General features: G+C 42.2%; 1 protein-coding gene across 1 annotated transcript; it reads left to right on the forward strand.

Annotated features, from left to right (window-relative positions):
- The first annotated feature begins 2,500 nt into the window (after positions 1-2,500).
- LOC102449322 (vesicle-associated membrane protein 7-like) lies at positions 2,501-17,964 on the forward strand. Its single transcript, XM_075929489.1, has 6 exons — positions 2,501-2,615; positions 6,599-6,669; positions 8,444-8,540; positions 9,446-9,547; positions 15,415-15,573; positions 17,703-17,964. The coding sequence occupies exons 1-6, from the start codon at positions 2,535-2,537 to the stop codon at positions 17,850-17,852; spliced, it is 660 nt and encodes a 219-aa protein (XP_075785604.1). The 5' UTR covers positions 2,501-2,534; the 3' UTR covers positions 17,853-17,964.
- Positions 17,965-25,706: the final 7,742 nt, after the last annotated feature.

Below are 25,706 nucleotides of genomic sequence, written 5' to 3' on the forward strand. Positions count from 1 at the left end.
GCGCTGCCCCTTGGAAAGGCCATCCCGGCATTTCCAAGGGGCAGCATCGTGGGAGCCCAGGGTCAGCTAGAGTTCCCAGCTGACCCCAGGCTCCGTGCAGCACTGCTCCTTTGAAGCGCTGGAGCGGCACTTCAAAGGGACAGCGCAATGCTGAGCCGGGGATCAGCTGGACACTCCAGCAGATCCCTGGCTCCACATTGCTGCCCCTTTGAAGTGCCGCTCCAGCGCCTCAAAGGGGCAGTGCAACGCGGAGCTGGGGATCAGCTGGGCACTTATTGGTTACATATGACCCAAATTTGTGAATAGTTTCAAGGACATGAAAAAATATTTTTTAACAATATTTCTGTTTGTCAAAAACAAATTGCCCAGCTCTGTCCTCAAAAATGCCCTCTGGCAGAAGGATATGAGTTAACACTACTCCCATAACTTTGGCATGTTATAACCCCTACATAATCAACATATTGCTAAACAAAAAAAATGTATTTCAATTCCATTCAAAGTGCAGAGGAGAAAAATAAATCAGTTTTTGTAAAATAGAAAAGGACAAAACCGCTAATTGGAAAAAATGGTATTTGCATCTTTATGAGACTTGAATATTGTATATGTTAGGCTATAATAGACTTGGCAGACTGCCACAACAGCAACAACCCTAACATTGTTTGGAACCTGATAGCAAACATTCTTCTAAACATTGACTTTTATAGTCCAGTAACATATGGTATCTAATTTAAACAGTATACCACTATGCAACAGCGATGGCAGTATTTTATGGTATATGTCAATTAAGTACTTGTTATGAACTTTTTTAGCTATTAAATCATCATGACATGGCCAATATATAGGAAAGCAAAATCTAGGCATTGTACCATTATCAAAAACAGCCATTATGTATAACATACCAGAAGCCAAAAGATGCTCTGTGTTTGACTGCTGCATATATTTTATTTGTATGCTGTCAAAAAATTATGCTGTATTTATTTTTCTCATCCCAGAAATAGATTTTAAAAACCCTGTATCATATGCCTAAGCATGAATTTTGAAGTTCTTTTTTTCTTTCAAACTTTCCAAGTGTTGATCATTAGGAATTAGTAACAGTTCACTCTACATATGATAATAGTAATATGTGTGTCAAGATGTACATACTAAAGTTTTGTTTAATTTAATCCACTAATTGGCTAATGGCCAATAAATCCTCAAAGTTGCATCATAAATCCCACACGTTCATGAATACTATATTCTGTGTTTAAACCTTTCCTTAAATTGACAGATCTGAAAAATGACACAGTACATGACTGCCCAGTGACTGTTCATGTCTGGATGATTAAATTACCAAATTATTCCAGCTAATACACTCTTTCTGATCTAGTCTGATGGTATTATGCATGTTTGTTCATCTCAAATGAATGGCATTAAGCTGTATCTCCTTTTAGGAGCTCTAACACATCCAGAAAAGGTGAATCTAGGAAACTGTTCTTTTTAAACAAAACCTCATACCAACAGAGGTGAAATTCATCTTTTTGTACATATGAGCTACCCATATCTCCACAATCCAGTTGTGACCAGAATAATGAAGGAATGGTAGCACCAATCATCTCCCACCAGATATTCCAGTACATACAAGTAATCCTCCCAGTAGTTTTCCATATGTCTTATTACTTTGATGGAGCAGACCACCATCATTATGATTTATCATGACTAGCTCAGCCATACCCCATGAATTTGTTGCAACACCAGCATAATGGGATGATGTCGGAAGGCCTATCTCATCGTTTTCAATATTCTTTTTTCCCATGCTCCCCACTCCCCCCAGGTCAGAAATATTTTCTCCCACCCCCCACATCCCCTCTCTCCTGCCCCCACCCTCACACATCCCTTCCCTCCTGCCCCGCCCCACCACATCCCCTCCCTCCTGCCCCCGTCCCCGCACATCCCTTTCCTCCTGCCTCCGCCGCACATCCCCTCCCTCCTGCCCCCACCCTCACACATCCCTTCCCTCCTGCCCCGCCCCTACACATCCCCTCCCTCCTGCCCCCACCCTCACACATCCCCTCCCTCCTGCCCCCGCCCCTACACATCCCCTCCCTCCTGCCCCCGCCCTCACACATCCCCTCCCTCCTGCCCCCCCCTACACATCCCCTCCCTCCTGCCCCCGCCCTCACACATCCCCTCCCTCCTGCCCCCGCCCTCACACATCCCCTCCCTCCTGCCCCCGCCCTCACACATCCCCTCCCTCCTGCCCCCGCCCCTACACATCCCCTCCCTCCTGCCCCCGCCCCTCACACATCCCCTCCCTCCTGCCCCCGCCCCTACACATCCCCTCCCTCCTGCCCCCGCCCTCACACATCCCCTCCCTCCTGCCCCCGCCCCTACACATCCCCTCCCTCCTGCCCCCGCCCTCACACATCCCCTCCCTCCTGCCCCCGCCCTCACACATCCCCTCCCTCCTGCGCCCCCCCTGCGCTCCCCCGGCAGGTCGGGGACATTCTCTTCCCCGCACACACGTTAAGCGGCCAGCCCGGCGCGCGGGCGGGGCCATGACGAGTCTCTGCTACTGCTGCATTGCCAACGGGCGCGCCCTGCTGGCCGAGCTCAGCCTGCAGGGGGGCTGCTTCCGGGTACCCCCCCCCTGCACCCCCCCGTGCGGAAACAGCGCGCGGCTGCGCTGCCGGGCCGGGCCCGAGCGAGGGACCGAGCGCGTGTCAGGGCGGGGGCGGCAGCGATGAGCCGGGCGCGGGGCCTTTACACGGGGCGGGGCCCCTCACAGACACCCCTGTGACCCACCCCTCTGTGCCCGCACACAGCAGCGCGCACACGGAGAGATCCCTCCCCCGCACCCCCCGTGTGCACCCCCCCACTACACCCCCCCACTACACACACCCCCGTGTGCACCCCCCCACTACACCCCCCCCACTACACACACCCCCGTGTGCACCCCCCCACTACACCCCCCCACTACACACACCCCCGTGTGCACCCCCCCACTACACACACACACCTCGTGTTCACCCCCCCGTGTTCACCCCCCCACTACACACACCCCCCGTGTTCACCCCCCCACTACACACACCCCCGTGTTCACCCCCCCACTACACCCCCCCACTACACACACACCCCGTGTTCACCCCCCCACTACACCCCCCCACTACACATACCCCCGTGTTCACCCCCCCGTGTTCACCCCCCCACTACACACACACACAGACTCATACCCAAATCTCTCAGAAACACATCCCTCTACACACACACACCCCACACATCCCCAAATCACTCACTCTTCTACACACACACCCCACACTCATTCCCAAATCTCACACACACCCCTATACACACACACACACACCCCCTCGCCCATACCCAAATCTCTCAGAAACACACCCCTCTACACACACACCCTCGCCCATACCCAAATCTTTCACGCACACCTGTACACACAAACTCCTCACTCATGTCCAAATCACTCACATACACCCCTCTACACACACACCACATTCATACCCATATCTCTCAGAAATACACCCCTCTACACACACTCCCCAATTTCATCTCACACACACAACTCTCTACGCACACACCCTCACCCATACCCAAATATCTCTCTCTCGCGCACACACACACACACACACACACACACACACACACACACACACACACACACACACCTCTCATACAGATTTTCTCACAAAGGCTACCTCTACATTGCATCCCTCATGCACAGAAACATATGCAAATGAAGCACAGATTAGCATAGTGCCGCGCTTAATTTGCATAATTAATTAGGGGCTGTTTTTGCACAAGAGGCTTTTGCGCAAAAAGGAGCCGTTTACACAACTCCTTTTCGTGCAAAACCCCCCTCTTGCGCAAGAGCCGTTCGTCCTCATTTTTACAGGAAGAATGGCTCTTGCACAAGAGGGGATTTTGTGCAAAAACAGATCCTGATTAATTATGCAAATGAAGTGTGGCAATATGCTAATCTGCACTTTACTTGCATAGGCTTTTGTGCAAGAGGGATGCAATGTAGATGTAGCCAAAGAGAGAATCACCCTCACAAATCTCACACACACTTCTCTCACTCACGCAAACACAAAACAAATGCTATCCTCTCAGGGTACAAAAACATTCACTGATGTCCCAGTTGCAATGTGAAAATCTTTGCCTGGCTTCCTTACCTGCAGATAGTTCATGCTGGTATTATGTAAAGGCCGTTTCACCGGATCCTGAAGCAGAAGAGATAGTTAGATAATTTTAAACTCTGATATAAGTCGTATTTTTTAATTGTATGTAGTCTCATGGGGTAAGTGTTAGTCTTTAAAAACAATGAGTATGTCTACACTATGGAGAAGATAGACCCTCCAGCAGTTAAACTTCTAGCTTTCGATTTAGTGGGTCTAGTGTAGACCCACCCCACCCCCAATTGAACACTGAGGGCAGCCCTCATCAATGTCCTGTTTTCTTCACTCTGAGGAGTAAGGGAAGCTGACAGGAGCATGTGCTCCTGTCGGCCTCCCACAACGTAGACGCGGCTTGGCTTAAAGTAAGGTGAATCCAGCTACGCAAAATGTGCAGCTGGATGGTGTACCTTAAGCCAACCTGCCAGGTCTATTGTAGACCAAGCCTTAGAGACTAAGAAAGGTATAGGATCATGAGCTTTTGTGAGTAAAACCTGATGAAATGGGTTTTACCCACAAAAGCTCATGATCCTATACCTTTCTTAGTCTCTAAGGTGTGTCTACACAGCAGTGCTTAACTCCAAATAAGCTACACAAATTGAGCTATGTCAATTGCTTAGCTTATTTTGAAATAGCTTATTTCAGGGTTTGGTGCTATCTACACAGCACTTATTTCGAAATAGAGCACTCTTCCTCCAACTTCCCTTACTCCACATAAAATGAGGGTTACAGGAGTCAGAGTAAGAAGTCCTCCAGCTTGACAGTAGTTCAACATTATATTGAAATAACTGCTGGCTCTGTAGATGCAGACTAAGTTATTTTGAAATAATGCTAGTTATTTCAAAATAATCTTGCTGTGTAGACATAGCCTACAGGTGCATCTACACTGCACCTTTAACTTGAAATAAGCTATGCAATTTGTGCTATGCAAATTGCATAGCTTATTTTATGATCCTTTCAAAATAAAGCTCTGTTCCAAAACATCCCTTAACTCCTGTGGAATGAGGTTTACAGGGATGTTGGAATAGCAAGCCCGTTATATTTCGAAATAATGGGCGTGTTCAAAAGACACAAAATAGCTATTTTGGGATACTTCTGGTATCCCAAAATAGCTCTGCAATGTAGACATAGACTAAGATACCACAGGGACTATGCTTTGTTTTCATTTTATGTTTGGCAAAGGTTACAAGTAATTGTTACTTTATTCAAATAGCAGGCAGTTAACTAAGCAGTGGTTGAGATTTACAAGTGCTCATCAAGCACAATTAGGGCCAGATTTAAAACTGAGCTAACGCCATTAATCAGGAGCAAACAATTCAAAAGAAAAATACTGTTGCAGTGTTTCCTATAAGTGCTGTATTATTTGTGATCACAAAGCAACTATGGCTTTTCAGCTTGTAATCTTTGTGATCAAGTCAGATACAGTTTATGGCACTGTAAAAAGAAGTTGATCTAAAAGAAGAACTTCCTCTATTTTATTTACAAAGACAAAGTAACTAGGAATCATTCTGCTAATTGTGCTGTCACTTCAGGATACCTAGTTGCCTCTTTTTTCCACTAAAGCCACTTGGACTAAAAATGCCAGAGCATATGAAATTTTGCTTTTTAGAATATCAAGCTGACTTCTCCAACATCCTAAAACATGATGCTTTAAAACCTGCATTCAGCAGTTTTGATAACAATATTCAGCAACTATACATACACACATGCACTGTTTTAGAGAGGTTTCTGCTATATAAAAGCTTGATGCCTTTGTGACAATATAGATATGGAGCTATAGATATATCCATCCAGTTTATAATACACATTTTGAGTTAGTTTGTAATAAATATATCCTTCTTTCATAGTTGTCACAAAAGCATCAAGCTTATAGACTGCAGAAACCTTTACAAAACAAAGTTCAGGGATTGCTTTTTTTGTTTTTATTGAACTAGATCCTTGTTTAGAAACAATAAACATGCTTAATTAAACCTCACTCAGCTACAATATACTGTGGCTTTGTCTACACTACACGTTTTTGCGGCAGAAAATATGCTAATGAGGGACTCATTAGCATATTTTCTGCCGTTTCTTTTTGTGCAAGGGGTTTTTGCACAAAAAGAAGCAGTGTAGCCACATCCGTTTTGCACAAAAACCCCGTTTTGTGCAAGATTCTTATGCCTCTCCAGAACAGGCATAAGAATCTTGCACAAAACGGAAGTGGCTACACTACTAATTTTTGCATAAAAATCCCTTGCGCAAAAAGAAATGGCAGAAAATATGCTAATGAGTTCCTCATTAGCATATTTTATGCAGCAAAAACTCGCAGTGTAGACGTAGTCTGTAAGTATAAACCCTCATTCAGAGATGTGCGGTCTCAACCTGCTGCTAAATACTGCCTATGTTTATAAATATGACATTTATTTCTCCTAATTCTCCTAATTTAATTTTAGGAAGCAGCTTCATCAGTGGTAAATTTAGTTCTTCACAAAGGCTTGAAAAAAACTACAGCTCACATTGGAAGGTAAAGCCATTTTTGCAACTTGGGATTTTTAAAACAGGTGAAATTCTTTTCTGTAGAAATAACTGCAGTGTAGTGAGGATTTTAAGATAACAGGTTTAAAAAAAAGATACTGATCTCATTTCATGAGATTTAATTTCATAATTATCTGAAGGGAATCATTACAAAGCCACATACACTTGATGTGATTAGCAATCTCTGCTTAAGAGAGAGCTAGCTGTGAAAAAAAGAGGTTCTGTAATCTACAAGCAGATGCACTGAGCCCTGGTGTATTCTAGGGCTTTATTTTTAAATAAGCCCTCTTAGGTTAAATTTATAAGCAGAGCATCCACACTACCAAGCCTGTTATTTCAAAATAACAGGTCACTTATTTTGAAATCTGAACTTCTGCTTTTCTCAGGGAGTAAAGCTAATTTTGAAATAATTATTTTAAAATAGCATTAGTGTGGATGTTCCAGTGCCATTATTTCAAAATAACCACTCACCAGAGTAATTTGAACTAATTACTCCCCTGTGCTTCCTAGGGCTCTAAGTGAAGGTAGCATGTCCTCATTAACAGAGCCTGCATCAGATTAATTTCGAGGTATCCCCATAGTGAGACACAGTATTTCAATTTTGTAAAATCAGGAGTTGAATTTAGTTATTTAGAAATAATAGTAGCCTAATGTCTGTGACTCTGTAATGCTAAAACGCTGGCTGTTCCCTCTGGGTGGCGCTGTTGCCTCCCGCCGTGGCGCTCGACTGACTTCTGCGCCGCTCAGCTGGGCTGCCACATGGGAGCAAGCGGCACAAGCAGCAGTTGGGGCCCCGCGCTTCCCATGCAGCACCCCCATGCTGCATGGGGAGCGTGGACCCTAAACAGCTGCTTGTGCTGCTTGCTCCCTCATGGTGGCCCGGCTGAGCAAAACAGAAGTCAGCCGAGCGCCATGGCGGGAGGCAACAGCGCCGCACAGAGGGAACAGCCACGGGGCGGGGCCTAGACGAGTGTGTGTCTCTGACGTCAGGAAAGGGCGCTGGATTCAAAAGGAGGAAAGCGAAGCAGACACAGAGGACGCGGAGGAGACAGAGGAGAACGGAGGAGGCGGAGGACAGCAAGAGAGAGAGTGAGAGAGATGCAGCAGGAAGAGGAGAAGAGAAACACAGAGTGAGAGGTGGGAGGGGGAGAAGAGAAAGAGAGAGATGGAGAGAGAGGCAGAAGGCAGAGGAGAGCTGAGAGAGAGGGGGGGAGGCAGTAGGAGGCGGAGAGAGAGAGAAAGAGACACGGAGCAAGAGACCAGAGGCTCAGGAGAGAAGACGGATGTGGAGGAGAGACCTGAAAATCCCATCTTATGACGGGCTAATTGGCTAGTTTAAAAATAGTTTCCTAGTGTAAACATACCGTCGGTGAGTTTGTTCAACACCTACCTGTGCTATGCTGCCTCTCACCATATCTATTACCTCTTCACTTTTCTATGCATTAAATGTACACAAGTCTACTTACAATTTGGTGTACTTTGATTTGCAATTACTAAAACTCCATTTCAAGGGGGATATAATGGACTTTCTCCTGTATGTAAAATACTAAGTCAGGTAGGAGAACGTTTGTAATATTGTATGATTTTGCTTTGAAGAGAATATTATTCACTGATTTTATTGTTCATTTCAGAGATGCTGACTATAAATGCTTAATTACATTCCTTTTCTTTCACTGATTTTGGTTCATTAGTATGACGACATGTGAACCCAAGTTAGAAGTTTAAATAATAATACCCATTCTATTAATGTATCTTTTTCTAAGCTTTGGGTACCATGCCTTGCTTGTTAATGGAATTACGTACCTATGTGCCACAAACAACACCTTAGACAGCACAGTACCATTTGCCTTTCTTAAAGAGGTAAGAACAATTTCAGAATATTTTGATGCAAGTTTAATCAAAGCCACTGAATTGTTAATGTTTTGCAACGTTCCATTCTTGCCCTTTGGTCTACATTGATTATTACATGCACTGGAAGGTCAATGTGTGTCTGCTTTCTTCAGCTTTATAAATAAAAAGTATTGCTTCATGCAATACATATAACATTCCTGTCCCTGTAATTAAAAGGTCTTGGTTATGTTATAGAAATACTGTTACATGTCCTGCAGTACCAGCTTTAGGTTTAAGAGAGTCTCTCGTGACACCATAATCATAGCAGATGGCTGTGTCTAGACTGGCAAGTTTTTCCGCAAAAGCAGCTGCTTTTGTGGAAAAACTTGCCAGCTGTCTACACTGGCCGCTTGAATTTCTGCAAGAACATTGACTTCCTACTGTCTGAAATCAGTGCTTCTTGTGGAAATACTATGCTGCTCCCATTCAGGCAAAAGTCCCTTTTGCGCAAAGCTTTTACGCAAAAGGGCCAGTGTAGACAGCTCAGATTTGTTTTGGGCAAAAAAGTCCCGATCGCGAAAATGGCGATAGAGGCTTTTTTGCGCAAAAGCGCATCTAGATTGGCACGGACACTTTTCCACAAAAGTGCTTTTGCGGAAAAACGTCCGTTCTCTTTTCTGCAAATGCTTTTAACAGAAAACTTTTTTCCATACAATATTTTTAAATTTCTGCAGAAATATTATGGCTACCCACATCCATGCATTTGTGCAGCCTAATGTTTTTTAACTATGCAAATTCACCTATAGTAATTATGTTGGCTTTGGCTATTTAGATTTTCAGGGCATCATGAACAAATGTTAACTTAACTTTAAGATGTTAATGTGGTACATTTTATTTCAGTTATGTCAAGATAATTCCTTCATTACTTTTTCCAGATTTGCAAAGCTTTCATTAGTAGTCCCTTTATATCACAAGTGACCTTTGCTCATCCTTTTGAATTCAATGCAGATTTTCAACAAGTTCTGGGAAAATACATGGTAGGTGATTCTCTAAAATGTATTAAATCAAGTTTACTTTTGGGCGGCTACACAAGGCTTGAGAAAGGACCATTGATAGTCTACCTTGGCAGAGCACACGCAAGGGAAAAAGAATTCACAAACATTTATTTAGGTATCTGATCTCTCAATAAAAGAACTATTGTCTTTCTTTGCCAGAACAGTAAGTTATTGTGGTTATTATATTAATATATATGCACACACATTTGTCTAGAAAAACTAGTTAATATTTTACTAGAGTAACTAGAACTTTAAACAGTCCTTTTCCACTGCGTCATCTGATCATACACACGTCTTACAAAAAACAGAGAAAGAGAGAGAAGTGTGCATTGTAAGTATTTAAAATCTAATCTTTGGGGTGTGCTTTGAGTAAAACAGAATTACTGTATGATCAATGTAGTAAAAAATTTAAGTAGTTGGGGCAATAAACTATTAGAAGGTTTTAAATAAGCAATGTGCTGCAGACAGGAGAAGGTATGATCAGTACCAATGTAGTGAAAGAAACATTAAACAAACTCAAAGTCTGTTATTACTTTCAAGGGAGATTAACGGTACCTAGCATGCTTAGAAATAGATTCTCTCCTATTGTGTTGTGCAGGTAACATTTTAAAAATTGTACTCCTCTCACGCTCCCACAATAAAGAAACTTATTAATTTGTTAAGTTTTCTAAATATAGGGTGCTTGTCAAGTATTGCACAGTCCCTAAAAGAGTACTTGATGCAAGTTTTTTAGCATGTGAATACATGAAGATACAGTGTGGAGTTTTTACTGTTGTTACACAGTCTCATAATTCATTCTTTGTTAAATTGATCACATTTTCAGCACAGTGGCATTGTCATGTCAGCAGGTAAAAACTAGCGTAGAGGATTTGAAATTCTGGAATTCCCACTCTGAGTTCCTACCTTATTCCACTATTGGGGTTAGGGACTTCAAATTTATGGATTCCACATGTTCTTTATAGAGGTCCTTATGGTATGTGTAGTGCATTTTGGCCTTGGTCCTCCCCCCAACTCCCCTACCCTAGACTCTATGGCTGCAAGGCTTCCTACCTGCTCCCACCCCAAATGCACTTTGAAAGCTTCAGCTAGAATATATAAATAGGGCACTACATATGCTAGTTAAGAGATCAGCATTATTTTACACAAAACTGGGGGAAGAAAGGTTCTAGATAGTATCTTACCTTCCCATAAGCCCACTGAGTGATTAGTGCCAACCCTGCCAGTTTCACCAGGAGTCTCCTGGAATCAGGCTCTATACCTCAAAGGCTACTTAAACTAAACAGAGATCTTAGGCCACTAAACATTTGGAGGTGCAGCAGGACTAAGGCAGACTCCCTGCCTGCCATGCGTGCTCTGGGAAGTGGTCCACATGTCCTTGTAGCCCTGGAAGAGAGCCGGGGGTCTCCATCACTGCCTCTGCCCCCCACTGACTCCACAGCTCCCATTGGCCAGCAATTACAGACTGCAGTGAGTGAGGATGAGTGACAGAGGGTGGGATGATGGAGAGAGAGGGACAAGACAGGGTGGGATACCAGCGTTTGGCTTGGTGTGATAAGACAGTTGGCAAGTGAAAGTGTAACTGTGTATGTACACGGTTAACCTATGACCCGGGGCTCGTCAGTTAACCTTCACGGTTACACACAGGCTCCTGGTGTGAGAGGCAGCAGCATCACTGGGGTGGTAGGTAGGGGCACAGATGGGAACTGACTGCCGCCTCACATGTAACCGCTGAAATTTTCAGCGGTTACATGGTTACTTAATTACACCCACTTTAACCTCCCTATTGGCAACCCTTTGAGTTATTTCTACAGAGATAGAGAAGAAGGGCCATATGGAAGAGGGGATGGAAAGGCCTAAGTCCCCTCCATTCTAGGAATTAGGACAATCTAGCCCTTTAATTTCATCATCCAAAACCCCAGCTGTTTAACAGAAACCTATTTACATTTTTTATTCAAAACAAATGTTCATGTAAGAATGCAGCAATAGGCTTACTTTTTGAAAACTAAGGCATGCAAATATAGGTTAGGATGAAGTTGGGAACATGTTAGTTTTAATGACCTCAACATATATTGCCATGTATCAGTATTTGCTTGTAACTCCGTGTTTATTGTATTACTGGAAAAAACATTGGGAGCCCTCTAGTGACCAAAGTCATAGAATCTCAGTTCTGCACATGCCTAACTTTAAAAGCATCAGTAGCCCCATTGAGTTAAATCCATCTTCTCACGTGCCTAAACTTAAGCACATGCCCCAGGTTCCAATCCTGTAATTAACTCAATGCAATCAAATTCCTTCTCCCCCACAGATTACCTGCAAAATCAATGGAGTTCCATGGTTGTCAATTTTGTTTGGATGCATTCCTGAAACCTTCATCCCAATCTTTAATTAAAGATTGATCTTTAATTCCAGAAAACTCTAGAACAGTCCCGGAGTGCTGGCAACCCTGTCTCTATACAAGTACAGGGATCTGTCTATACAATGTTTTGGGTTTGGGTCTAAATCTGGATACTATTTAGAATAGCTATCAAGACCGAGCCAAAAAAATAAATGGTAGAAATCAAAAGTTTTCAACACTTCTCTTACTGGTCATCCCAAAAGAGAAAGCACAGCTTTCTCTGAACTTGGAAGTGGCCAATTCTAAAATTTGGTTAAAAGAGCTACCTCTTGTAATACAATCATATTAATGACTTCTTCCATGTGATTAAAATTAAGTTACTACAGGAATCAAACTAAAATCCATTAAATACCAGTTAGAATATATGGCTTCTAAAATGTCTCCTAGACCAAGACAGGTTGAATTCCTCCCTGAACATTGCTCTCAGACAGCTTGGAGCACTGTTCATTACCACAAGCTTTTCTTACCAAAGTAAATTGGGACATAAAACTCTCCTACTTTACTGCAGAGAGAGGGGAAAAAACATTCTTTGCAAGACCTGGAGAAACAATCAAGCTCTGTGGTCAGGGTGTGGTGGACACTGGAATTCTGGGTAATTCTGATCTCACAGGCCAGGGCTTGTTGACACTTCATTTTGTAAAGGGGAGCAATCTAACGCAGCACTAAAAGCAATGCTTTGCCAAACATGTATTTTGAGCCTGCTTATTCTGTGGAAGTGAGGGAAGTTAGGGTTAGAAAACACTGATGTCCTATTCTTTTGGTGCAAGTATTAGATGTAAGGGTATAATAGTCATGTGGAATGTAGAAATTGTCAGATGGTTCCATTTTTTCATCTCTGATCAAAAGGAAATTATGCAGCTGCAACTATTGTTCTCAGAAAGTAGCAAATGATGCCCTCTCCTCCCCTCATCTTCCCTACAGCTTTGGGGTTAATTATGATGGGTTTTTTTTTTTTTACTTTCTATTTTTTTAAACAACATTCAATGGTTGAGGCAGTTCCTGGCAGGGATTAATGACCAGTAAGTAGTGGAATGCTGGGTACTGGTGAGGTGCTACAGTTCAGCACTTGGAGCTGCTAAAATTCTGCAAATAGTCGATCTTGGAATTCTAGGTGGGGCTCGATCAGAACTACTATATTCCAACTACACCCAGTACAGGGAAATTACATAATAAAAGATCAAGAAAAGAAAGTAAAAACAGGGTGTGTATTATCTAAAGACATTTTAATCATTTAGTTTCTCTCTTAATAAGGACTATTACTGAATTATCCTGATATGAATGGGGGGAAAAACAGTGCATCAATAGCTGACTTAGGACCATGTTTCCTCCTGTACTGGGGTGGAGGTACAAGACATAAAATCAATAGCAACCCCCAGTGGACTTTGTGGAACAGTGTTTTGCTAAATCATTGACCCCTGTGTTTCTGCAATCCAGAAGGAGTCGGATCTACTAGATTAAAAAAATGGTAAAAAAAGTTAACAGTGCAGAGAAGACTGAAGTGTTGTGTTAAAGAATTACTGCTTCCTCCGCTTAAAGGTGTCAAACAAAGGATATTTAAGCATTGTGGTTGTCTTATTTTTCTCTTTCCTCTATAAAGGGCCCGAAGGCTTTTTCTTTTTCTTTTAAGATCATGGATGGAACGTTTCTGTTTTTCTTACTCAAAAAAAAAAATCAGGAAATCATGTCTAGTCTTGCTGGAAAATTTAGAATATGGTGAACTTAATACCTGGAATCAAAGGAGCATGCCTGTTGATTTAAGATATCCTTTCTGTGGCTGACTTGCAGCACCCTCCCCACATCAATAATTTAAAGAAAGATCAGGAGGGGTTATGTATCATAAAAAGTAAAAATAGTCATGAACACAGTATCTTTTTTCCCCCAAGGAAGATATCCTATAAGCAGTTGGATAACTTCATAAGGGTACATGTACACAGCAGGGCTAAAGTCTAATTAAGCTACATCAGCTTCAGGGGATAGCCAAGTTAGTCTGTACAGGTAAACTGAAAAAATAATAAATAGTCTGGTAGCACTTTATAGACTAACAAAACATGTAGATGGGATTGTGAGCTTTCGTGGGCACAGCCCACTTCTTCGGATGACCAGTGTTTTGGATGTCTAGGACCAAAATAAATAGGGGAGATGGGGGGAGGAGGGAGACAAGAAAAGGCAGTGGGTAAAAAATATATCAAGGGAAAGCCGAGTCTATAAGCACCTAAAGACTAAATAGTCAAAGGGGGCAGATAAGAACCATTAATTAGCTTTCCCTTGATATATTTTTTACCCACCGCCTTTTCTTGTTCCCCCCTCTCAATTTTCCCTTCTTCCACCCCCCTTCCCGTCCCCCCTCTCAATTTTCCCTTCTTCCACCCCCCTTCCCGTCTCCCCTATTTATTTTGGTCCTAGACATCCAACACTCCATTCATCTTAAGTGGGCTGTGCCCATGAAAGCTGACGATACCATCTACATGTTTTGTTAGTCTATAAAATGCTACCAGACTATTTGTTGTTTTTTCAGTTAAGCTATATCAATTGCACATCTTAAATCAAAAAGCTTAATTTGGCAGTTTTGAAAAACTCAATGAGTGTGGAGCTTCCACATTTAGTCAATTATACCCTCACCTGTCCTCATAGGGCATGTCTACACAGCAGGAAGTTAAAGGGAGAACACTCCTTCTTTCGATTTTCCTTTCTCCTCATAAAATGAGGGTTACAGGAGGTGGAGTAAGAAGTCCTCCAGCTCGACATTATTTCAAAATAAAGGCTTGTAGTGTAGATGCACACTGTTATTTCAGAATAACATTAGTTATTCCGAAATCACATTGCTGTGTAGACATGCCCTATGGGGACAGGTGAGGGTATAATTGACTAAATGTGGAAGCTCCACACTCATTGGCTACGTCTACACTGGCACCCTTTTCCGGAAATGCTTAAAACGGAACAGTTTTTCCATTATAAGTATTTCTGGAAAAGCGCGTCTACATTGGCAGGATGCTTTTCCGAAAAAGCACTTTTCCCGGAAAAGCGTCCGTGCCAATGTAGACACGCTTTTCCGGAAAAAAGCCCCGATCGTCATTTTCATGATCGGGGCTTTTTTGCAGAAAAGACTACTATGCTGTCTACACTGGCCCTTTTCCGGAACAGTTTTTCCGGAAAAGGACTTTTGCCCGAACGGGAGCAGCATAGGTTTTTCTGGAAAAACACTGACAATTTTACAGTAGATCGTCGTTGCTTTTCCGGAAAAGCAAGCGGCCAGTGTAGACACAGCCATTGAGATTTTCAAAACTGTAGGATAAATCTTCACAAGTGATGTTAATTGGAGTTGCACGACTAAGGCCCTGTTCTGGGAGATAGTGCTCCACAATTGGAGGCTGAGTTTTGTGTTGTCAGCTGTTTTAATTATTGAAAGTTGGTAAAGTTGGATCTGTAACAAAAACCCTTACTTTCTTCTATGCAGATGGAATACAATAGGAAGTCAGGCGATATTACAGTTTCTACTCTCCAAATTCAAGTTGATGATGTAAAAAATGTTATGACTCAAAATATTGATAAGGTATTACAAAGAGAAGAAAAGTTGAGCGAGCTTGTTGACAGAACAGATGATCTCCAAACAGTGGTAAATTATATGACTTTTCATTCTACTTAGGTATTTAGCTAACCCTTCTATTTCTCTACAGTTGTTTTACAGCTTTTATAGCAGTCTCTGTATTTGAGTAACTGTGTGGCATTTTCAGACATGTTTCAGTACTTGAGGAACTTATATTTCACTCATTGCTTTTAGGCCCAGATTCTGATCACAGAGGCATGTATGTATTATTCTAATAGCCATACCTGTGGAAAGATTTGGCCATTAGAGCTAAATCAGAGCCACAAAGGAAACAGACTCAGCAGCACTGCAATGCCTACGTTTTAGGCACACTGCCACCAAGTAGAATCCACGCCATGTTAGGTGATAAGACTTACCTATACAATGCATGGGGAGTTAGGCATGTCTGAATGAGATTCACACAAGCCACCACGGCATTGGGATCTGAGCAGGGAGCCAACTAAACAAACGAACAGGAAATGCTGAGGAGAGGAGTAAGGCCTGTGAGCACATTAGTAGATTGAGTCTTCCAGGTGGATAAGTGGAGGAAGCCCAGGCTGAGGATCTCACTAGGGCTTAAGTAGCTTTGCGCATGCCAACTGGCAGAAATGTAGGTGTCTGTAGGGTTAGGTAGCAGCTGAGTAGGAGTCTTAAGAATCTAGATTTTGAACTTAAGTGCCTAAATCCCTTTGGATCTCGCCTTTATTAACTATAGGCCCAATCCTGCAACTGGATCAATACAGGTGGATCCTTGTGCCACACAGAATGGAGAGCCACTTGCAAAGAGTCTGGTGAAGGAACTGGGCTTGACCAAAAATTAGTCTCTACTGCTAATGGAGGACTAGACCTGTTTTTCATGGGTAAAGAGCATGTTACAAATACCAACAGTTATGATACATCTTTATAAGAGTAGAGCGGTTACACTAAAGTACTAGCATGCTGTTGTGGAAAACCCAACTTTTGTATCTTCCCAGTCAGGTTGAATATGCACACAGCTAAGTAGTTGGAGTTTTGTCTAAATAGACAGGAAGAGGTAAAAATGAGAAGCCAGGAGCAAATTAGAGAACAACGTAAGAGCTTAACTGTAGTGCTCACAGTAGGAGCTTCTGACGTTCTGTGGAACTCTATCCCTAAAATCCTCCAGTAGATTATCAAGTGTTCTATTGTCTGGCAGTTTATAAACATCACACTACTATTACATTGGCTAGCAATGGCCTGAGACCAGGAACCCGTTTCTATCAGCCTCTACCACTGTTGTTTACAAATAAACTCATTTTGTTGATGCTGCCTAAGATCAGAGTTATTGGGAGCAGTGGTGCAGGAACACTTAATAGTGGGGTGCTGAAAACCAGCCCTCTTGCCCATGTCTGCTCTCCCCAGCTGGGGGTGAGCACAGGGATCAGGGCTAGTAGCTGGGACCTCAGGCATGGGATAATGTAGGGGAGCCCTGGCTAAAACCTGCAGCACTCCCAAAGCTCTTGTTCCCACACCTATGATTAGAAGAGGAAATAAAAAACCTAAGCTTTGTCTCTAAGCTTCATTTTGACTTACATTTACCCTTTACATCAGGATGGGGAATTTTTTTGGGTCGGGGGCCGCTGACCCACAGAAAAATCAGTCAGGAGGAAGGCAGTTGGGGTTGGAATGCCAGGGCGGGCTCCCTAATGCTGGGGTGGGGAGGAGCCCCGAGGGCTGCATCCAGGCAAGCTGTGGACCACATCTGGCCCTTGGGTCTTAGTTCCCTACCCCGATTTACACATACCCATTCTCTCCTTACCTGATCGCCAGCAGTCACAAGTAGGAAGATAGAAGGGATTGTAAAAAAGTAATGTGAATACTAGTCATGTTGTCATGTTAAAAATAGTATAAAGTGATGAGATGCATTTTTAAAAAACATGAACTCAATTAATTGAATTAACAGTTCATATCCATGTATAGCATAGAAATGTAAATATACTAATAGGCCTACTTTTTCCACCACCACCAAGAGTCTTCCAGGGATGAAATTCCACAGTTCATAAAATAGCATTAACTTTACATTTTAAGTATAAATCATCTACATCTTGAAAACATTTAATATATGATTTAATCTTGTGTGATGATGCTGGGAAAATCCAGTTCCTGAAACATTAACTTCATCTTTGTCATTTTGTTTTCAGGCTCATGCTTTCCAAAAAACCACCACAAAGATTTCCAGGAAGATGTGGTGGAAAAACACTAAAATTATGATAATTATTGGAGTTGTTCTCGTTATTATTTTAATGTTTATCATTCTCCTAGCTACAGGTGTTATTCCAACAAACTTTTGAACTTTTTTTTACCAAGCATGAAAATTTTATAAATTGTATTTAAAACTTATTTTAGAGCACAAATATTTATGTTTTGTCAACTGGATATTGTTCAAGAACTACTGAAACATTAGCCTCTGGTTGCTTGCATTCTTTATATTATTAATATGCTACAGTCTCTACATCCAAAGGGAGTGAGTGGCAAGTCATTTTCTCCACTCTTAAGGGAGTGAAAATTGCAGAGAGGTTAAGTGATGTTTATACCACATGCTGTAATTATGGACTGGACTAGCTCACATGCATACATGAGTAATGGAGAATTTTTACTGTATGGAGTGTTAACTCTTCCCTAGTTATTTTTCCTGTACTAAAAGAACATGCATATTAAAAAGGGAATTGCAGTAACTATTTTTCTTCCCCTCTCCCTACTTCTTGTCTAGCACTCTAAGGCTATGTCTACACTGCCTTTTTTTTCGGCAGAAGATATGCAAGTCACACTCATTTGCATATCTTCCACAAAGGATCCACAGAAGATATGCAAATGAGAGCTCAATTTCCATATCTTCTGCTGAAAAACCCCCAGCAGTCTAGACATAGCCTAAGCGTAGAATTGAACATAAAGGTCATGCATGCATACTGTTCTTCTCTTAAACAAAAGATGAGTTTTTTTTTTTTTTTTTTACGAGATAAGCTTTGCGGATAAGGGCGAAGCAAGGCATGTTAGCAAGGCATTTGGTGCAGTCCAATGAGCTAATGAGACTCAACAGCATGACACCATTGTGGGGGAAAAAAGCAAACATTCTGGGATGCATTAGCAGGAGTGTTGTAAGCAGGACACAAGAAGTCATTCTTCTACTCTGCACTGATTAGGCCTCAACTGGAGTAGTGTGTCCAGCTCTGACCACCACATTTCTGAAAGATGTGGACAAAGTGGTAAAAGTCCAGAGAAGAGAAACAAAAATGATTAAAGGTCTAGAAAACAAGACTTATGAGGGAAGACTGAAATAACTGGACCTTAGTCTAGACAAGAGAAAACAGAGGGGACATAACAGTTTTTGGAGCTCAGTGGTGGTCTACTGGAGAAGGCAGTCACGTTCAAATGACCCCCCTGCCTCTGTACTTCCTGCCGCCTGTCGGGGATTTCAGAGTTGTTTGCAGGAAGAGCGCACCACCTATGAGATGGCTGCCTGGACCCCCATCCTCCTTGGATTAGTTGCACCCTCACTGATCCTTCACAGATTAACAGGATAGCGATGGATATATTTGCTAATGCTTTACCCCTCTATGGCAGCTGTGGCCCTGGACTCTGCTCCTCGCTGATAGCACCAGGAAGACTTTAGGTTACCTACAGTTTCCTAAACTATGGATGACAGCACTTGCTGATTATTTGCAGAGCTGGCCGGCCCAAGGTGAAAGCTCTCCTTTTCAGCTACAGCGCTGAGATGAATGACAGCTAAAGATATATTTCCACATCAAGCACAGTCCTAGCTAAAAGGTTGTGTGCGCATGAATACAACATAAGTGTACATAAATCATATTGCATTAGTATGGTAGGCAATACTGTGAAAGGGTTTCCTCTCTGATATGGGGGCAGAGTTAATTCCTGATTTGAAAAGAGGCCTCCCACAACTCTTTCTGCTAATTCCTCTCTTCTCTCATCCCCACAAACTTGATACTATAAATATACATTTGTTGACAATTACCCTTATTTTAAAAGAAAAAAGTGCACCAAAGAAAAATTGAGCAACTACCATTTCAGGGTCTGTCCTCAGCCGTAAATTGTTTAAATCCTTAACATAGATATTTAATTTATATATACAGCTTCTAGTCTTGAACACTTACCATAATGTAACATCCACTCACTGAAGCAGGAGCATAAGGCTGTCCAGAATATGCCTTTTAGATCACCCTGTGTTCTTCATCTTGCATGAGGCCTCATTGCTTTACATAGAGTCCACCCTTGTGCTTGTTACAGATTGACTCGTTTCCTATTCATGGAGGTAATTTGCATGCCTACTGAGGGACTGGAGATACAATTACTGCCTCTTACCTTAGCAGAGGGAAATGCTTGTGACAAGCTTTCCTATTCTCCCCCACCGCTGTTCAACACCTGCACGTGATGGAACAATCAACAGCCACACACATTTGATCGAATACTGGTTCCCACCCCTTGCTGTCCTGCACACTGCACCCTCTCTATAATGCAAACGGTCTTGTAGCTAACTTGATCCCAGATATGAGACTAGTTGGGTGAGTTAATATTTTTTATGTGACCAGCTTCTGTTGGTGAGAAACAAACCTTCTTTAGATCTGGAAAACAATCTGAGTGTCACAGCTAACTACAAGGTGGAACAGACTGTTTAGCATAAGTATTTAATGGAATTCAACAGAGCATTCAAGGTCAGGTGACTAACACCTGTCCAGTCACAGGGGGGTTAAAAAAAAGGAGGAAAAAAAGCTGAGTGGGGGTTTAGTGGGTTGCAGATTGTGGTAATAAGCCACAAATACAGGAAGTTGATTGGCACAGTCAATTTTACAGGCCATCTTCAAGAAGAATTTCTGGACAAATGTACCAAAAAAATCTCTGATATACCTGATATGAATTTGTATTTTCATCCTTTGGACAGAATTTCCAACACAACTTCAACCACCACCACTGCTCACCCATTAAATTATCTAGAACACTTCAACATCATCAACTTCCTGGATCAGCTTCATCAATGGAACCCTAAAGACAACTATACACAAGAAGCCCACAAATCACACTCTCTCTATAGTGATCCTGTAATCACCCCAACAAATCCATACATCAGTTATCAAAAACCAGACACACAGATACCACAGAATATGCTCTGAGGAGAAAGTCTGGGATACACACCTTAATATTCTCAAAATTGCCTCTACTTCTCTGATGGAGTATCTTTGTTTAGTGGACAGCATCTTGGAACAGGCCACCAAGTTACCCCAAGAGAACCTGCTTCAATATGGAATTAAATCCCCTCTGATCGCACTCTCCTAGTTGTCTCCTACCATCTCATACGGGAACTCGTACAGGATATCATTAAACTACAACACATACTGAATGGTTACCACATCCTGAAATAAATCTTTCATGAACCCCCACTTCTAGCCTTCAGAAAACCCTGCATCCTCTCCAAACTCATCATTAGAAGCTTCCCACAGATCAGATCACACCCACACAAAGCAACAGCAGTAGACCCTACCAAAACAGGTGAAAAACCTAGGTCTTAACATTCCCCCAAAACACACCTTTCAAGATTCTTGGGCCTTACACACATCATGGCTTAATCTTTGCTAGACACTAAACATCATGGACTGTATAAAGAAATTGCATTTATGGGTTATCGCAACCATCTATAACTCACTAATGCCCCCCCCCCCCCCATACTCCAAGTGGCTAGAAAGGTGTTAAACTGACCACTTCATCTTGAATGGTCCCTTGAAATGTGTTAATTACTTACGTTAAACAATCAGTTCCACACCTTGTATTTAGCTCTAAGTTTCCAAGACCCAAAGAAGAACTCTATGTAAGCTCAAAAGCTTGCACCTCTCACCAGTGGAATCTGGTCCAATAATAGGTATTACCTCACCCAACTAGCCCCTCTCTATACTGACAGGTTTGTTTTTAAATGCAATGAACTCAACTGAACTCCTCTCTGTAAAGTTATCTTCTGTCTTGCTGCAGCTACCATGCTATTCTACCACCAGACCGACTCTCCAACCCCCTTGATTGGGCTGCATTTAATGAGGAGCTACCACCCTATTTTCTGATTTCAGTGCTCAATACAATGAATGCTGTTTGACTGAACTTGGTGCATACAAGAAAACACCCAATACAGCCTTTACTCTGGGGTTTAGTTACCTATACCAACAACTCTATTTACAAGATTACAGTGTGCCAGATCTAATAGCGAATACTGGGTTAGCCTTTTACAAGTGCTTATTGTTAACATACCTGTTCTGTTTATGACTAGGTCAGGTCTCACCTTCTCCTGAATTAAATGCTAGTAATCTGTATATCGGACACAAATTGCAAAAGGACAACATAGCCTTTCTCTTTAATAATTATACCGTAAACAGAAGCAAACAGCTTTATTACATTTCTAATAAGCATTTTAACTGATATGGGAAAAATAGATGCAACGGTAAAATGTCCCTATTAATATTTAAAGAGTGACAAAAAATTCTTCACCCTTCATTGTAAAATAGCAAATTGACTAAAACAAAAACTAACCTTTAGCTATGCTACTGCCAAGTTTCTCAACACTTGAACTGTTCATGCCTATCTTGTTCATGAAAGGACCTGCTGATTTGTCAAATTTTGGTTGGAAACTTTATTGGAAAATGCCAACCTTTCCCAAAACTCCAGGAAATAAAAAAAGCATCTTGTAAATGACTGTGCTTACAGCCACATTGGGGGGAAAAATAGGCTCAAGATTTGTATCTAGCTCAAGATTCCTCAGAAGAAAACCTTTATTTTTGGAAGTACTATGTACACAAAGCCACATTTAATGTACAGTCAGAAAATTACCAACATGTCTCAAACTTAGAACAGAAAGTATATGAGAGTACTTAATTGACCCACGCAAACACTTCAAACTGAAATTAGTCTGTATCTGAAATTCGTTTTAAAGTAATTACCAGTAAATTTTAAAATTCAACTTCTACTGTTTGCAGTGATGTTGCTAAAAGTAATGGCATACCATCAACAGTGATACCTTTAGCAAGAAGGCTACCAGGAGTAGGCTAAGTAATTGCTAGCTGTAATTCTACTTTGCCAGAAGAATTCTGAAAGTTATTCTTTAAATGGCAAAAGCCAGAACAGGTAGTCTTAAAATGAATACACGAGGTGAACAAATGTTTAAACTTAAGAGGTACTTTTCCATGTCCAAAAGCTCAGCCACAAATATTTGAACATCTTACAAAACCAGAAAGCAATGCTATGTAAGGATCCTAATCCAGTATCATTAAGAAATGACTTCCAGAGACACTCAACATCAAACTTGTTAGTAGAAACTAAAATTAAGTTAAACCATCTTGAGTACTTCCTGAATTACTGGTATTCTTGTAGGATCAGCAAACTACAGAAGAAAACAAGAGTTGAACTCCCAAGAGGCCCAGTCTTCCTCTGTTTGTGTTTATGATAGTCCTGGCTCCTTGGTGCTTTTGTTCAAGAAATAGAAGTAAATATCCAACAATTCTTTGCTCCTATGAGATTCTTATCAAGATTCTTTTTGCCTCAGTGAACTTGCTTAGCCTCATTCTTACAGCAAGATTCTTCCTCCCAACGTCATAGGCTGAAACTCTTGAGGACACAACAAGGTAAGATGGCAGGAGCAATGCTGAAACTGTTCGAACCCACCCTCAATTAGGGTATATGCAAGGGAAAAAAATTTTCTGGTGAGGAAGAAAAGCTGGATGATTGATCAATATCACCTTGTGCGATTTGATGGGCAAGCTAATACAAGGCACCAGTAAGGGAGGAAAGTTACAGTCCAAAACTCAAAAGTATTCAGGAAATAGATAAAAGCCAAAAATGTAATGAGGTGGGAGGAGTACTACTAAATATGTGAGATTAAAGTCAACTGAACTGACAGGGCAAAGGTCACAGAACACAGGCTATTTCTGATGTAAGTTTTACATTAATAAGGAATGTAAATACGAATTGTGTAGCATCCTCTCCCCCAATTCTTTGTATGTTGTCCTGTTAAATTGACTTCTTCAGCCCAACAATTTGTTTTATCTGTAGCAAGTTAAACACAATTTGGGTCCTGTATCGGTAATATAGGAGATGACAAAGGACCAGAAAAGGTTTCTGAACTTTGAAGTCAGCAGCTATTTTTAAGCTACAGGAGGAAGATGCCACTGTAGCAATGGAGATTCAGCCTGCTCAGAATTCTTACACTGAGTCTTGTCTCTGACCAACTCCATTTAGACTTCAGAGGAAGAGATTATTTTCTCTGATACACTGTAAGGGGAAAAGCAGGAATGCATCATTTTAGGTTTATATAGTTAAAAAATTGATTACTATCTCCCTGTCCCTGCAATAACTAATAAAGCAAGTTAAATGGATAACATTAAATGTTACAGCCACGAGGTGGAATTGCATCTAACCTACTTACACAAGTGCCATATATGTGCCACAGCACCAGTTCAATTTTTTATCCAACTCTATGTGCTGACCGTCCCTTTCATCAGTTACCAGATTTTGCATGTCTTCCTGTGCACGTAGTTGTGACACTGACGCAAGAAGTTATTGTGCCACACTATGCATAGTGCAATGAACACTATAGTTAAAAATCAATTATTGCAATGTTAAACCCAATTTTAATTTCATTCTTGAAACCTTTTTCAGACGAGAAATTCTATGCTTGGTTTCAGCTCAAAGGAACTTTTGAAGGAATTTAAAATTGGTTCAGCAACTTGAGTGAGGCATCTTGCAAAGTGTCCCAATAGCCCAAATTCATGAACTTAAATGTCAGACTGTCAAGTTAGTGAACTAATGTTTGATTTAAAGAAAAAAGTTAGGTAAGCAGTTAAATGTGGATTTACACGTGCTTCCTATACAGCTTCTTTTACCTTTAAGTTCCATTGAGCAAGAAACAATTCTGAACTTCTTTGAGAATAACAGACTTGTAAATCAAGGGTTCATGAAAATGAAGAGCAGTTAATGCACAAAAGAATGATTTTAAAGAAATGTATTATGCTGCACGGCCCACACTCTCACTTGCTGTCTTGCAATGCAGAAATCTCATTCACCTTATTATTAACTACATAGCTGCAAAGTTCTGGGTGCCAATTTAAAGACAAAATTGGCAAGCTCAAGTTCAGTTAAAAGATAGATGTATGGATATGTTCTATGTATGAAGTGTGTAACATGCATGAGTTACAACTGCTAAAAATGTATTGTGCTTCCTGTTCAAAAATGTTTGTATTTACATACAATTCAGTGCATCAGCAGTTAGTACTGCAGAATTATTAGAGATGCGGATCTCTGCATCTACATCCACAGATGCGGATACCCATGGATATAAAGCAGATATCTGCGGATTTGCAGAGCTCAAAGAATAACCACACTACAGTAAACTTCCGATAATCCGGCACTTTTAGGACCCAGGGGGGTGCTGGATTATCAGATATGCCGGACTATTGGAAGGAGAGGCTATGAGATGCCACCCCATACCCCTCATAGCCCCTCCTTCCAATAGTCTGGTTCTGCCCCAGGCATCCCCATTCAGCCGCTGCTGGTCAGTTTCAGCAGAGGCTGAATCAGGGACACCTGGGACAGAGCAGCTGGGGTGCTGCCGGGTTGGTGCTGAGGGGCAGCGCTATGGGAACAACCCGGCAGCACCCCAGCTGCTCTTGGGGACGCCTGGGACAGAGCAGTGGGGTGCTGCCAGGTTGGTCCCGCAGCGCCGAGGGGCAGCGCTACAGGACCAACCCGGCAGCACCCCAGCTGCCCCGATTCAGCCTCTGCTGAAACTGACCAGCAGCTGACCAGAATCAGAGCTGCACTGCCCCGGGCTTCCTGGAATCAATCGCTGGCCAGTTTCAGCAGTGGCTGAATCGGGGATGCCTGGGAGGGTGCTGCCGGGTTGGTCCTGCAGCCCTGATGGGCAGCACTATGGGACCAACCAGGCAGCACCCCAGCTGCTCTGCCCCTGGCTTCCCCATTCAGCTGCTGGTCAGTTTCAGCAGCGGCTGAATCGGGGAAGCCGGGCGCAGAGCAGCTCCAGTTGTCCGGCTGCCCAGAGCACTTCCGGGTTCCCGATAGTGCCGGACCATCAGGAGTGCCGGAGCATTGGATGCCGGACCAATGGAGTTTTACTGTACTTCCTTGGTATTTCAACCGAA

This window comes from Pelodiscus sinensis, chromosome 5, assembly GCF_049634645.1.
Source record: "Pelodiscus sinensis isolate JC-2024 chromosome 5, ASM4963464v1, whole genome shotgun sequence".
In the NCBI taxonomy this organism is placed as follows: Eukaryota; Metazoa; Chordata; order Testudines; family Trionychidae; genus Pelodiscus; species Pelodiscus sinensis.